This window comes from Pelobates fuscus, chromosome 8 (assembly GCF_036172605.1).
Source record: "Pelobates fuscus isolate aPelFus1 chromosome 8, aPelFus1.pri, whole genome shotgun sequence".
Classification (NCBI taxonomy): Eukaryota; Metazoa; Chordata; class Amphibia; order Anura; family Pelobatidae; genus Pelobates; species Pelobates fuscus.
This window is the reverse complement of record NC_086324.1, coordinates 117,599,615-117,613,496: the sequence shown is the minus strand read 5'-3', so window position 1 is coordinate 117,613,496 and position 13,882 is coordinate 117,599,615. Positions and strand designations below refer to the sequence as shown.

The window sequence follows — 13,882 nt, the reverse complement described above, 5'->3', positions numbered from 1 at the left end:
TTTTCTTTGTTGCCATGTTTTGTTTAATGATTGTGCCATTCTATTATAACCTACAGTTGAAAATAATTCCCATAAGAAATAAAAGAAATGTTTTTGGCTGCTCACTCATGTTTACTTTAAAAATGTTACATATATTACCAATTTTTTGAGGGTATGCAAATGTTTGAGTACAGTTGTATGTTGACCATATATGCATACATGTATAGAAGGAGGAGGTGGAAGTAGTGCCTTGGAATGTATTTGGGTATTGTAATTGGAAAATATAAGCTTGGAGCAAAAGGACTTAATAGTGTAGTTTGTCATGGTCAAATAGGATGGGGTAAAGAAATGCACTTTTTATGGAGCTTACAACAAGCTTGACTTCATGCATTTGAGCAGTACAATCCCCATTTGTGGATACAATTTATATTTATTGATCCAAACCTGGTGTTTTATAAAATGTGTAATGAGTCAAACAGAGAAAAGAGAGGCACCAATATAGTGTAGCATTTTAGTTGAATAAGTATTAGATCGGTAAGTAATTAGAAATGCACTCACATATAGAACTTCAAATTGACTCTTATAAATTTGTGTAGAGTGGTGCAACCACTGTAGGTTACAAGCTTGGTTGAGGTCCACTTATTCAGGATAGAACAAAAAACAGGAGCAGATAGCATGTATATTAGATGAAGAGTAAATGCTAATAAATTAAAATCATTTTACAGAATCCACAGAAAAATAAGTTGTTTTGCTAACTATATTGGGCTTGGGTGGTATAATCCCCAACAAAGAAATTGAGTCCAGGAGATACAAAACTGCACAGGAATGTCCAGGGGAAGTAACATATATACTATTTGAAAATAATTTTAAAAGTATTAAAATAATAAGATAATGCTCACCAGTAACCAAGAATGCGTTTTACCACTGAAATACTTTTTCAAAGTGTTACAGGGCCCTGGAGACCAACACTATATATAGCTGATACAGAAAATTAGAAATTTGTGGTCATATGATGTAATTGTCACGTGACCATGAAGTAATTTATATAACAAAGTAAAAATATGCATATATACAATGGGAATTGTGAAATATAAGATGTATGGTTTTCAATACAATTCGAATTGCACTAAAATGAGCTTAAATAATGAAGAAACTAATAATCAGAAGAATAATTCTTCCAAAATAGTCACATGACCCAGAAGGAGAGAACCAGTATAAAACACTTAAACATATTACATGGGATGTGGATGGGAAGCAGGGTGATAAATAGCCTACAAAGAGTATGAAAATGTGTCCAAATAGAGAAGGGAGAGTGGACAATGCAAGGTTCCTCTAAATGGCGCCAAGTCATGTGACACCCAAAACCGGGGAATTATATGAAATCGCTAAAAGAGCAAAATTGGGTAATTCTATAAAATAGCTAAAAGATTGCGGGGCTAAATAATAAAAAGGAGTTGGCAGGATAATTAGATTTGGCAAACGAGCATTGTAAGTGAAGGGGCGAGGGTGGAAAGTTCATTTAGCGTCTAAAAAGTATATTTTTGCACCTCAGTTTCCTCTCCACATTACATATAATATGCTTAAGTATTTCATACCAGTTCTCTCATTGCAGGTTATGTGACCTGCATTCAGCCACATTCAGCCAGTTTGGGACATTCTCCTTATTAGTTTACTTTGCTATATAACATCTTATATGCAGTTTTACTATTGTATATGTGTATTTTGACTTTATGTTAATAATGTTGTGGTCATGTGGTGACCACATCGTATGACCAGATATTTTGAGTTTTATATATCTGCTATAAATAGTGAAGGTCTCCAGATCCCAGTAACACATTAAAAAAAGTGGTGAAATGCGTTAGTGGTTACATTAGCATTAATTGATTGTTTTAATACATGTTTTTAATTTAATAATTTCAATAAATATACTATGTATCTTTACTTCTCCTGTAGCTTCCTGTGCAATTTGTATTTTTTGGTGGAGATTACACTAAGCAAAACCACCTATTTTGCTCTGGATTCTGTAAGTAGATTTTCATTTATTAGAACTTACTCCTCATATGGTATATATGTTCTCCTGTGTGTTATTTTATATACCCTTCCGTAGAGGAACCCAGTCAAGCCTATATCCTAGAATGGAAATTGTACTACTCAATGCTTATTTATAAGAGATAATTGGAGGCTATAAATCATGAGCACATGTCCATTCACTTACTGATCTCATACTTACTCAACTAAGCTACTACACTATATTGGTTCCTATGTATTCTCTGGTTTACCCATGACATATTTCCACTTCCTCCTTCATTACACTTGTGTTTACTGGATTAGAGAGACCCTGAATTGGATATCTGAGCTGCCTACCTCTATCCTCCAATGTGTTCTTAGTGCTAAAACAACCCATTTCATATATATGCCTACATAACACTTCTCAGCCAAGGGCTATACATCTTACATATGCACATACCATGGACATCAAAAGGGAGTGGCTCTATGGGCTGAAACTCCATTTATAGTAATCATTAGTTCTGAATCTTTTCAATGCATATTTATTCACCTAAAATCCAGAGCAGTCTGACTAATAATGTCCATGTATTATTTTGACATAGTAACAATGACATAGTGTGTGTCTGTAATCCACAGTATTTTAGAAGGGAAATGAAGCAGAGTGACTGAAACTCAGAATTGTGCCTCAGACAATAACACTGAAATCAGTGACAGGAAAATAACTTCTTCCCAATTTCCTTGTACCAAAAGGCAGAGATGAATTGTTTACTTAAAGCTTTAACCCCTTAAGGACCAAACTTCTGGAATAAAAGGGAATCATGACATGTCACACATGTCATGTGTCCTTAAGGGGTTAAGCATGCCCTGACTCTACTGTTGTGTACCTGTGTATGTTGGCCAGAAGGTTGCAACCAAGTGTTATTTTCTCACATACTTGCAGTAGATGGTGCTGCTGCATAACTGAGAACTCTGTGTTTGAGCAATCATATTATGTCTCCTAGTGAAGGTACAGTAGATTTAGGATGGATAAGGTGTTTCAAGTCTAGGTACTCACCAGTCTTGGGCAAAATCTAAGAGACCAAAAGGCACAAAATGCATTTTAAGGGTCCTTGGGAGAGGGGTAATCAAAATCACCTTATGTATAAGTTTTTTTATGGAGCCTAGCAAAATGCCTGCAAATTAGAAAGCCATAAACTTTCCAGCTGATGACAATATTTTATGAAAATATACAAAATATAGAATGGGACTGAATATCCATGACATCTAAAAACATGCTTCAATGGTGAAGAATAAAATCATGCATCAAAATTGGACAAAATGGTCTGAATTAAAAAGAGAAAGATGGTAGAGATATCTAGAGTTGGTTTCATACAGACAGAGGATTTCAAAGTGGGGCTCAGGTTCTCAAGTTCACAAGAACATTTGAAGAAGAAAAAGATCTAATAAGGAAAGACCTGAAGTAGTAATAAATAATACATATTAATAGGAATGGGCATAGGGCAATAAAGGTTCTTTCTTTATTAGATGGAGGGATCTGGAAAGTTTGAAACTATACAATACTATATAGTAGTTTAAGAACATGTACAGTCAAATATTTAATTTAAATTGACTGTTTTACATTGTGTAATTGTCTTCAAAGTATTCCAACATTAAAGCATATGGTACAGTATAAATTAAAAATATAATAGCTTTAAAGAGATGGCCCAAGGTGGAGAAGAAAGAAAGTGAATGACATCTCAATATAATTACTTGCCTGTAATTACTCAAGACTTCAATTACAGCGTGTACCGGATGATGATTTATAGACAGTTTTTAAATATACTTTTACAACTTGGGGGTGTGTTTAGGACTATTATGTTGTTATAAACAACACACTTTCAAATGTGTTACAATCATGTTGGAAAGGAAAGCTTCCGAGTTATGCTATGAAAGACATGCTGGTTGAGTTTACCATGTTCATGATAAAGATCAAAAATTTTGTCAGTATGCAAACAAATCTAAACCATGGCATTACTATTTTAGTTTGAGCAATGTGTTGATTCCACATGACCAAAGCTACAGAGAAAGATGGAGAGGCAATGTATGCAACATCTTACTCAAAGGCTATAACATTTTTAGCGATTCTGGTGTCTGAAAACAGGGCAATGATAAATAAAATCCAATTGTATAAACTGAAAGCTTTTTAATTTTGATTAAGAGGAAGATAGACCTAACTTTTGGTTTGGAGACGGAAGAATGGGGAGAGACTTGGCAAAATGCAAACCAATGCACCAGAACAGACCTGTCGGTGTAGTGAAACTTTTAAATAGGCTGTCAGGCTTTTTGTGACACTTAATTTTTCCCATTTGATTTCCTTTGAAAGCCACTGCGAATCCCTCATCAACCCTGCAGTAAAAAAAATGACGGGTTGTGTTTGCTTTTTAGCATTTTCTTGTTTCCTAGGAAAGTTTTAACACATTTTGGGGATTTATTGGACACTGAATAATTATCTGAAAAGACACTTTCTAAAAACACAAAATAGATTTAATCACTTTAATTTGTCAATCACATCAAAATAAGTTGAGTCAAGAAGAAAAACTTTAGATTATAACAATGTGACTGATATGCATAAAACCTGTTAGGCATATGTACATTTCAAGAAAAAAAATAAAAAGGAGTATGGACACACACACAAAATACACCAATGATACATTTAGTATAACAAATGAGGGAAGCAAACATATGTAAGCAGTTGATAAAGAAAATATTTTAAACATGCACCTCTATTTTACGACCCTCTACCACCGTGCCGTGTAATTTCTCCCTCGCCCTGTCCGCATCAGCACTATTTTCGAAAGTTACGAAACCAAATCCCTGCATGCAGGAGGGAGAAGGGGAAAATAACATGCATATTAATATTTCAGTAAATAACCACATATTCTATATGCTGATTTATTTATTTTGGAATGTTTTTAAATGATTACAGATCATTTTTATAATGCATGCATATTCACAAACATAAGAGTTTACAGAAAGTGTTAATATATCTGACTATCGTAATACATGTTATTTTGTGTCTTACTTATTCATCTAAATAGAGAATACAGAACAAAAACATCAATGCATCTTTCCATGTCAAAACAGATGAAAAAAAGTATCTAGCAAAAGAAAACAAAAATCACATTTAATGGTACAAAAGTTAAGACAATAACAATAAAAGTAACTTACTGTGTTTGACTTCTTCACACACATATTAAAGCAGAAGGAGTATACATTAGGAAATAACGTATCTTGTCACACTGGCTTTCTTGGCAGAATTGTCTATTTAACCCCAAATAAATGCACTTACTTGTTCTTAAATAATGTTTAAAAAATACAATTTCAGAAATAAATGTTTAAAAAGTTAACATTATTCAGCCAAACATGTTACTTTGTGTTGTAACAGAACATTAGGTTTTGAAACAGTATTTCATAATAAATCAAAAAGAGAAAATAGGTATTTTTGTCCACATGATAATTGTACATATATTAAAATATATTAAAACATGCCCTTTTTGGCTATATCTTCTTTGAGTAGAAATAAGTTTATTTTAAATTACAAAAGTCTCTAAATGTACAAATTAAATTAAAATATGAACACAATAACCTCACTAGGCAAATGTTGTAGGAGTTAGATTTGCTTGGGACTTTATACCAATCACAGCCTACAAAAAAGCTTTCAAACAGGTTCTGAAGATTGAATTTTTAGTCACCCAGCCAATGATCTGGAGGGTGTGGATTATTTAGATTTTTTTCTTCTTCTTATCTTTATTTGTTTGTGATCTTTATTTTTACCAATGCTTTTTGCAATGTATTTTTTTATATCATTGTTTCATATGCAGGTTTGTTTTCATGCCTGAAGAATGAAGATTGAAGAAAGGGCTTCCACATTTATTTTTGATGATCAGGGTACAGGACACCCTTGGGTCTACAGGACACCCTTGGGACTAAGGGATTGCCACATTTATTGATGATAACCAGGGTATTGTGGAATGGGTTGCTGTAGTAGATCACATCCCCCACGGCAGACAATTACTTATTTTCTTTCACCTTAGTCATCAGTACTTGCCATCTCAACTGATACTATCCCCTCCTCAAAAATGGCTACCACATCTGACGATCTGCAGCTACCATACATTCCCCATTCACAAGCGTAGTTGCCTAGATTTCCCATCATGCCCCCTTTGTCTATGACGCAGTGGTTAAGTGCTGCGTCACATGACCATTTGTCATTATACTCAATATACCCGTCATTTCTACGTGCATTGTATATATTTTAGGTATTTAATAATAAAGTTTTTTATACTAATGTTTTTATATGTTTGGATCATGTTTACAAATCACAATCACGTGGCTACGATGTCATTTTGGTAGCTTTTAAAAAAAAATTGCTATGTTAGCTATAAATATCTTTATATGCCAGGTACTATTGTTTAATTCCAGTTCATAAAGCCTCAGCTAGTGAAAAGCATTGTGGACTAATCAATTTTATTTTATACAATAAAGTATTTTTGGCCACTTTCTATCTTGTGTACACAAATATTTTATTACTTTATTCTTTTTTTTTTTTTTTTTTCTGTCATCCTGTATACTTGCTGTGGAGACTGGACAAATAATCCTAACTGGGGATTATACCACCAACACAAATTGTAAGTAAGGTATTTTACCTGTTTTATTCAGAACTATACCGATACATATACCTATATCAGGGGTAGGCAACCTTTTAGCAGCACTGTGCCGATATAGGATTGTGATGTCCCGTAGCGTGCCGATCCTATTTTTGTAAATTGAGGTGTGTATGCTGCCGTATTCTGCTTGTGTTATATTTACTGTAATTGCTTTGTGTGTGGATGGATATGTCACATTGTGTGTTTGGTAGTGTGTGGGGGCTGTTTGGGGTATTGCATGTGAGAGGCTGCATGTGGGATTGTGTGCGCGTGTATGTGGATTGTTAGTGGTGTTGCGTTTGTGGGGATTGTGTCTATGTTTGTGTGTAGGCTGTTCATATTATTTTGTATGAGGGGAGGTTTATTCTGCAGGTCTCTGTGTATATCTAGCAGTGTGGGTGGCTTCCCTGGGTTCCAGTGGGGACCAGGCTGGCCAGGTACCGGTCAGAGACAGGAGCTGCAACAGAAGCTGCAGGCTGCTCTACTACAGTGTTGATTCCCATTGACAAGTGCTGGGAGGAACTGATCTGAGATCACTACCTCTACGTTCTGCAATGCATAAATTGAGGATTGTCCTTCACTACCTCTTCGTATTAGCAGATATCTGAAGTTTCACTGAGACTCCTGATAGGTCAGAGCCTGTTTGGCTCTAGCAGCTTTGAGTGCCGTGGAAAGACACCTTGAGTGCCGAGCATGACACTAGTGCCGCAGGTTGCCTACCCCTGACCTATATAATAGTTCTATAAAACAATTATAGAATACACTAAGACCAGCAACAAATAATTCAAATAAAAGACCCTTTTCATTTCTCATTGACCTAGAATTTTGGTGATATTCCTACCACGCCATGGTAGAGTGCAGGTGTCTATTACATACAATTTTGAAAGATCTGGATTTTTTTGTGTTTTAAAAAATGTTTTGATACTGTATTATTAATTAAACTCTTAGACATATTTCTGCACAGTTTTCCGATATGCTTGTCTTCAGACATCTAGTGGTCATGCTAACATATTTCATGCTACAGGGACATTCCAGCACATACATTACATTTTTACTATTGCATGTAATAAATTGGTTTACCTAATTTTTTGTTTTTTTGTGGCATTGAATTTAGTCATATTATAATAGGATTTATCATTGTGTTTACAGGCAAAGCATACTTCACATTTGACAAAACCTTTTCTTATTACGGAAAGTGGTCTTACAGATATTGGGTTTTTAAGTATTATTTTTTGTTGGGATAGATTTCAAGTTTGGGGGTCTTGAGTATGTCATCCTCCTTGAAAATGTCCCAATTTATTTTTAGAATTCTTTTGATATGTTGACTTTTGTTGTTATAATTGAAAATTATAGGAAGGGTAATGTCATTATTTTTTGTTTTGTATTCTAAAAGAGAGTCCCTATCTAAAAGATCTATTTTTCGATTAAAGTGTCTAGATTAGTGGCTTTGTATTTTTTTTTTCAATTAATTTAAAATGAATGTAAAAAAATTTGACCCTGCAACTTTCCAAAACACCATAAAACCTGTACATGGGAGGTACTGTTATACTCGGGAAACTTCACTGAACACAATTATTAGTGTTTCAAAACAGTAATACGTATATAATATCATCACTGAAAGTGCCATTTGTGTGTGAAAAATGCAAAAAAGGTCACTTTCACTGACAATATCATCACTGTGATATCTTTTACTGTTTGGAAACACTAATATTTGTGTTCAGCGAAGGCTCCAGAGTAAAACCGTACCCACGCTGTGTAAAGTGACACAGAGCACTCTGATTGGATGGATTTCAAGCCCACCAATGAGAGTGTTATGAGAAATTACACAGCGTGGGGAAATTCCAAAAAACTTTTATTTTAAATTCGACTGGTATTATGGTTTTTTATTTGGCCTTTTTTTGCTGCTGAAAAATTAAGATTTTAGAAGAAAGAAGACATCAAATGGTAAGTTTTATTTTAATTTACAGGTTGGTTATTTTATTCCCCCTCACCATTTTTGTTTTTAGGGTGAGGGGATAGGTAGGGGATAACCTTTATTTGAGTGGGGGGGGGTGACTAGGGGCTTGGGGACCCCTGGTCACCTTGGAAGGTGTGGGGGGAGGATTTTCATTTAAAGCCCCCACCCACCACTCAGGGGTGGGGACCAGAGGGGGGAGGACAGTAGGTCCCCCCCCTCATTGTTATTTAGGGCCCCCACCCGCTGTGCAGGGGTGAAGGCCAGGGGGGAGGACAGTAGGTCCCCCCTCATTGTTATGTAGGGCCCCCACCTGCCGTGCAGGGGTGGGGGCCAGGGGGGAGGACAGTAGGTCCTCCCCCTCATAGTTATTTAAGGCCCCCAACTGCCGCTCAGGGGTAGGGGCCAGGGGGGGGACAATAGGTGCCCCCTCCTTATTTTACTTTAGGGCCCCTACCAGCCGTTCATGGGTGTGGGCCAATAAGTTTTTTTTTTTACAGTGAGCAGCCACTGGCTGCTCACTGTTTACTATACATACCCCTACTCACGGTATGGCGAGTAGGGGCTGCATTTAGTAATACTAAGTAATCTTTACTTAGTATTAGTAAATGTGGCTGAAAGACCAATTCAGGTATTTTAGCCTTTTGGTAGATAGCTCCCTAATACAGTGGGAATCAGGGTGTTATCTACTAAGTGGCTGTCTTATCCTTCCTTTCAGCTTTAGTGTGAATTAGGAAAAGTTTAATCCACTTGCACTATTTTATGTCACCGTTTTCCTGCTAAGTACCTGCATGTCATAAGCATTTGAATTAAAATTACCATATTGAAATCAAATCTGATGTTTTTTAAATGTTTATTTGGTGTGCGTTGGAAGACGGGTAGTCTTATATGGCGAGTATATCCCAAACTCTATATTTTAACTGGAAAAGTTGGGGGTCGTCTTGTATGCCCAGTCGTCTTATACAACGGAAAATACGGTATATATCATTTCATTCTAAGTTTATTTTGATATAAATATATATTAATATAAAAATACAGTTAGAATACAATTACATATACACGTGTGTGTGTGTGTGTATATATATATATATATATATATATATATATATATATATATATATATATATATACAGATCGGTACTGATCGGTAATGATCTGTCTCACACTGTAAAAAACAACAACTGTTAGTTATAAAATCCCACCCCCACACCCTTTTCAAATCAAATTTAACCACTTCCATGCCCTTTGATCACTGTCTACAGTAATCAAAATACAGATAACAGTATTTCACTGTGATCTGATTTTTTCTTTTAACCCCTAAGGTTTACTTTTATTTATTTTTTTAATCCTCAGGGGTTAAATTTATTTAGTTAGTTACTTAAATATTTTTAAAATATTTATTTATTTAGCTAGGGTGGGTAGAAGTTAGTGGGGAAATTGAGGGATTTACTCTTAGGCTAGTTAGGGGTTAACTGTAAAAAAAAAAAATTAAAAGTAAAAAAAAGTTTTAAAAAAGTGGAAAAATGCGTATTACCTCTACACTTGATAAAGGCTAGCAAATTTTTTTTACCACGCTATGGTTTCAAATATGCCCTTTGAAACACCCTGGAGTGTCTTCTTTAGGAAATAGTATGCTTTTGTGAAGTAAGTGGAAAACACTACCTATTGAAAAAAATTCAAAAGTGGGGCATGGACCCAGCCTAAAAATTCAAACTTAAATGGCTGTGTCTCAAATGTGCCCCTTCAGCGTTGTCATATACCTGGTAAAGGTACATACGGGGGGTATTTTTGTACTCAGATGACATAGCTGAGCAACATATGATGTACTATACTGCTGTAGCACACATAAGGTTTGCAAAATATATATTACAAACTTACGTTGTGTGTAAAAAAAACATTAAAAATGCTTATTACCACTACACTTGGTACAAGCTAGTGGGAAAATGATTTCACGGTAAGGTTCAAAATATGCCTTTTGAAATATCCTCGGGTTTCTTCTTTAAGAAATGGTATGCCTTTGTAGGGTAGTTGGAATATTAACCTACTAAAAAATCTCCAAAGTGGGGTATGGACACAGCATAAAAAATCAAAGTTTGAAAAAACGTAAATGGCTGTGTCTCAAATGTGCCCCTTCAATGTCCACATATACCTGGCAAAGGTACATATGGGGGTAATGCTGTGCTCAGACAACATAGCTGAGCAAGATAGGAAGTATTATATAGCCATAACACACAATAGGTTTGCAAAATATACAGTACAAACTCACTATGTGTGTCAAAAAGGCAGAAAAAATGCTTATGACCACTACACTTGGTACAAGCTAGCAGAAAAATGTTTTCAGGCTCAAAATATACATTTTTAATTACCCTGGGATGTCTTCTTTGAGAAATAGTATGCCTTTTTGGGGTAGTTGGAAAAAGCAGCCTGCAAACATATTTCAAAATCCATATTGATAAAGCCGTATTGGCGAAACGCGTTTGTGGAATTTTACTGTGTATTTTAATATTAAAGATTATTTGGACACTTTTTATTTAGTGCCATTTATCTTTTTTTTACACTGTATATTATTTTGTTACCTGGCATTTTTATTTCCCTGGACTCCAAGTAATCCGAGGTGGGGATAATACCACCAGCGCTATCTTCAAGGAGCAGTCGGTCTGCTCCCCTCTTGTGAGTACCATTTTATACGTATTTTCTATCACTATTTTACCCAGTCAGCACTATTGGTTGTTTCTCTTTTATCTTTGAGCATGGAACACATCACTGACGGAGGAAATTTTCCCTATATCCCATAAGCGGGGATTGTACCGCTGTACGCCTTCTACACTAGAGCGAGTTATAGCTCTTACAAATGTGAGTTTTATACCAGCTTTTAATTTTTTATCCATTTTACTACCAGACGTATTGCACTATCCTGTTTTGTATCTGTTTTATCTTTTCACATACGAGTGAATTCCCAAGAAGGAGATCATCGAGGAACTTTCCCCTGACCGTGGATCTACAGATTTCTCATTCTCCATAGGAGCATATTCTAGATAAGACTTTCTTTTTTATTTGGACTAATTGTCGTTTATATATTGATTTCCCTTGGCGCAGCCTTTTTTTGTTATTTCCTTTGTCATATTTCAAAATAGAATACAGACCCATTAAAACCCTCCATGTAAATTCATACTTAAAAACCTGAACTTGTCACGTCTCTTTTACAGCGCTGTAACTTCACAAAATAGTGTCTAGGTCATACATTGGACTTATTGTTTTACTAAGAAGAGGTAACTGAGCATACGTAGGAGGAATTTATGGCAGTGGCACTTATCAAAGGTACAAAATACCCAGCGAAAATGCAACATGTATGTAAAAAAAATATTTTTGTTTTTCTTACCACAAAATATGAAATAAATAGATGAAAAAATGGTGGCAAGTTAAGGTATAATATATGGAATAAGGGTGCGCCTAAAACAAGTGGAAATAACAAATAATAATATATAAGTAGGTTTAGCAGCAATAACAGAAACGTCCGAAAAATGTCCAAATATAATATAAAAAATTGGAATAACAACAGGTACCTATTAGTCCGAATATAAAATATCCAAATGTGCAAATGGTGGTCCTAGTAGTCCATCAGAAGGGTATGTAGCGTCCAAATGTATATTTGTAGTTTGGAGATAAATATGCGGGAAGAACAGAAGAGAGAAAAACTCCAATGGTGTAGTATAAAAACAAAATATGGATATTCTGTAAATAACAGTGAAACTACTCACAATATTCAGAGCTTAAATCCAGCTTTGGTATGGATAGCGTGAAGTGGAATAATCCCCACTCAAGGAAATGTGGGGACCAAAGAGGAGCACCACATATCCTTGAGTGGGGATTATTCCACTTCACGCTATAGTGGGATATTTATATTCAACGTAGTCACTGTGTGATTTCTCTTTCCTATAGTTCAAGATACTCATCCCAAACTGGGTTGTGTGCCCACCAATATCGCTTTAAACATTATTAGGTATTGATTATTACTTTTTGAATATTGATGCGTCATCTAATGATTAGGCACAACAGGGCTTTAGCTTGGGTTCTAAAACAATTTGATCATCACAATTTCTTTTTAGTTGTTAAAGTTGCTTTTTGGTATTATGTTAAGCCAGGGGTTGGATTGAGAAATTGTTAGATTAATTAAAGTATTCGTGTGTACCTTTTTAAGACATAAATGTCTAACTCTAACAAATTAACATAGGACTTGCTATGACTGGAGCTTAATTTAATTCCTCTGTAATTGGTATTTAAAAAGTTTAAAAACTCTATTAAAACTGGTACAGGGCCTTTCCAAATAAAAAAATAAGCAATCAATGCAGCGATGATAAAGGACCAGGTCTGCCCTCCAGCCATGTTCCCTGCACATGGTGGAATCCTCCCAATCCGCCATGAAGAGATTTGCATAGCCTGGGACTTTAACCCAGGGGAGTATAGTGATATAGCAATCCCCAGAGCAGATACAGATGTTCCCCCAACACATGACATGAGACTCTATGTTGAGGGTAAGGTAGAAAATAGAAAAAAGTCCAGGCACTCCAGGATACAAAAATACAAATTTATTGAACCCACCACCACTCTCAATGTTTCAACCTGAACAGTCTTTGTCAAGCTTGAAAAAGATCGTTCAGGTCGAAATGTTGTGAGTGGCGGTGGGTTTAATAAATTTGCCTTTTTGTATCCTGGAGTGCCTGGACCGTTTTCTATTTTCAACCTTATCAAGTATTTGGTTCCTGGTACTGGGACCGGCCTGGCTGCACCCAGATATATATTGTATGGGGATTGAGTGCATATCTATGTTGAAGGTAGGCAGGAACTCATTTAATGGTAGCCTCAACTGGCCTTATATGCAAGTCCCTATGCAAGGGGCACTTCCCCCTAGACCTGAGAGTAAACCACAATATAAACAATCACACAATCACATTGACTCTCAGATCCAGGACACTGACACACATAATAGTTAATCCCTCCTCTGTACCTGGGAGATAATTAAGTCAAGCACTTATATTAAACTCAATTATCTCCAAACATAAAACACACATTTTTATAAAATCCCCAAAATACCTTTAAAACATACAAACCCTTCACTAATGTTACATCCCCTGATAGCCCTGATCACCCAGATCAGTTCAGGGGTTCAGGAATTCCCTGCAAGTCATTTATTTGACCGACTGCAGGCATGGTCCTATGCCCAAAACAGTTCCAGAGAATCAGGGCTTGCGATCGGTCT

The 13,882-nt window shown here is 35.7% G+C and overlaps 1 protein-coding gene across 1 annotated transcript in view; it reads right to left on the bottom strand.

The window, feature by feature from the left end:
* The window catches only part of RBFOX1 (RNA binding fox-1 homolog 1), a 1,085,723-nt gene that overhangs the window by 387,855 nt on the left and 683,986 nt on the right, over nucleotides 1–13,882 (bottom strand). The window contains exon 5 of the mRNA XM_063430238.1: nucleotides 4,747–4,839. Within this exon, the coding sequence (XP_063286308.1) occupies nucleotides 4,747–4,839 (93 nt within the window). The remainder of the gene's footprint in view (nucleotides 1–4,746; nucleotides 4,840–13,882) is intronic.